Genomic DNA, 2,462 nt, shown 5'->3' with positions numbered 1-2,462 from the left:
ACACACACACACACACACACACGCACACGCACACATACGCACACACACGCACGCACACACACGCACACACACCGTCCATGTGCCCTCGCATGCCCCCCGTCTGACACCAAGATTCCGGCCGCGTATGCCGGCAGATCCGCATGTCCAAGTCCACTGGCGTGCATTTCCTGTCGGCCTTCTCCAACAGCCGGCCGGTCATCGAAGACTGTTCTGCGGTGATTGTCGGCCCGGCCCCGGCTGCATGTGGCCCTCCTCCGCCAGCCGTCGGAACTGATGATGCCAATGCTGTCGCTGATGCCACCATCACCGCTCTGCCAGGGCTCGGGCACTTGGCACCTCTGGCCAGCCAGGATGCCTGGGAGGAGGCCATGCGTCGCGCGGTTGCCTGCACCAGCGCCAGCTCCACCCTGCTCAGTGTTAATGACTTCTGTTGGATGCAGGCCGATAGACAATCGCCCAATTGGGCTCGTGCGGATGCCGCCACCCCTTCAAGTCCCCTGACGGAGGGGTCCGCCTTCATCCGGCTCCTGGCGGCCTTGCCACCCCCCTAAAAGCACATCCCCGGCCCTGCCCGGAAAATAGACATCGCTGAAAGGGGCAAAAGCAGACAAACACATTGGATTGGCGAAGCAGAACAGCACAAGTTCAGGAAGTGTATGGCGGGGAGAAGAGCTGCATGGCTGGGCGGATGCACCCCCCGCGGCGCAGGAACGCCCGAGGGAGGGGCAGGAAAATGGACAACGCCAATGCCCGGAGGAGCGCGCCGGGAGGGGCGCCACAGGCCACCTTACTTCAGCTCGAAGGGCTGCCCCGAGTTGTTCAGATAGGCCTGATACTGCGGAGCATTGACGTCCACCTTGCGGCGATGCTCGACCGCCTTGTGGATGGGCACATGGACGAACTCGCCGTTCACCTTGCCGATCAGGAGGTTGGTCTTGCCAGCCAGGGCAGCATGCACGGCATTGTGCGCCAGCAGGGTGCAGAAGAGCGCATCATTCGGGTTGGCCGGGGCCGCGCGAATCATGTACGACGGGTCAATGTACTTGATGGATGTCTTGATGCCGCGCGCGTCGAGCCCCTTGGCAATTTCCTCCTTCAGGAAGAGGCCAATGTCCAAATGGCGAACATTGCCACTGGGATCGCGCTCACGCTCGCCGGACATGAGGTTTTGCCCGGCCCCCTCGGACACGACAATCAGGCAATGCGGCTGCATCGGGATCGGATGCTGGTGCGGCAGGCTGCAGTTGGCCTGGCTGGACAGGGCAGCCGAGGCACCGGCCGGCGCATCCGGAACCAGGTCCAGATCGGCCGGCGTATCGCCAAAGGGCCAGGCCTTGTTCGGGCGCTCGATCGCACAGCCGGCGGTATCCTGGCCCGGGCGCCCGCGCAGACGCGACTCCAGGTAATCCAGCAGCCACTCCATCTTGAAGGTGACCTCCGGCAGCAGCAGGACATTGACATCGGCCGAGGCCAAGGCCGCGTGCAGGGCAATGAAGCCCGAATCGCGACCCATGAGCCGGACAAGGCCAATGCCATTGCGATAGCCGCGGGCCTCCTCGTGAGCCGCATTCAGCGCACTCTGGGCCAGCTCCACGGCCGTGTCGAAGCCGAAGGAACGCTCCACATAGAGCAGGTCATTGTCGATGGTCTTGGGCACGCCCACCACCGACAGGGGATACCCCCGAGCACGGGCCTCCTCATGGATGGCAGCCGCGCCCTTTTGCGTGCCATCACCACCGATGGTGAAGAGCATCTGCACATTGTGCGCCTGCAGGAAGTCCACCATGTCGGTGATGCTCTGCCGGCCGCGCGACGACCCGAGGATCGACCCGCCCAACTTGTGGATGTCCTTCACCGCGGCCGGGGTCAATTCCACCACCCCGCCGAGGGTGCCATCCGGCCGGAGACAAGACTCCGGCCGAGCCAAGGACATGCCATCATAGCCATACGGGATGCCGATCACCCGGCGAACCCCATACCGGTAGTAGCAGCAGAGGGCAATCGCACGGATGACATTGTTCAACCCCGGGCACAGGCCACCGCAGGTGACAATGGCCGCGGTGGACTTGGCTGGGTCGAAGAAAAGCTGATCCCGCGGGCCGGCCTTCTCCAGGAAGCAGGGGACGGCGTGGTCCTCGCGCGAGGCCGCCAGCTCCGGGCTGTAGCCGGTCGAGGAGCCGCTGGTTTGGGCCACCGAATGGCCGGTGCCGCTGTTGGTGCAATCCGCCCCGGAGGCCGAGGTCAGCAGGACCGTGGCATCCAGCAGCACACCGTCGGCCAGGTCGCGCACTCGAGCCACGCCGCGGTCCAACGGCGAGGGGACCGTCCGCTGGCCGAGGTGATCCACGCGGAAGGAGTCCGTGTCGAGGGAGAACTGGGTCTGGGTGGCGCCCAGAGTGTAATGAAGGGGCATGGTTGGGGGAGAGAAGGGGAGGAAAGGAAGGAGCGGGCAGGCGGGGGGG

The 2,462-nt window shown here is 64.8% G+C and overlaps 2 protein-coding genes across 2 annotated transcripts in view; one reads left to right on the top strand and one right to left on the bottom strand.

The window, feature by feature from the left end:
- H696_00260 (hypothetical protein) overlaps positions 1-2,457 on the top strand; it is a 3,560-nt gene extending 1,103 nt beyond the window's left edge. The window contains exon 2 of the mRNA XM_009494106.1: positions 135-2,457. Coding sequence (XP_009492381.1) covers positions 135-551 — 417 coding nt within the window. The 3' untranslated portion in view covers positions 552-2,457. The remainder of the gene's footprint in view (positions 1-134) is intronic.
- Positions 788-2,413, bottom strand: H696_00261 (hypothetical protein; the record flags this gene model as incomplete). The annotated part of the gene is made up of 1 exon (XM_009494107.1): positions 788-2,413. The coding sequence occupies one exon, from the start codon at positions 2,411-2,413 to the stop codon at positions 788-790; it is 1,626 nt and encodes a 541-aa protein (XP_009492382.1).
- Positions 2,458-2,462: the final 5 nt, after the last annotated feature.

Source organism: Fonticula alba (assembly GCF_000388065.1).
Source record: "Fonticula alba strain ATCC 38817 unplaced genomic scaffold supercont2.1, whole genome shotgun sequence".
NCBI lineage: Eukaryota > Rotosphaerida > Fonticulaceae > Fonticula > Fonticula alba.
Note: the sequence above shows the minus strand (reverse complement) of the source record. Positions and strands in the feature narration are given on the sequence as shown.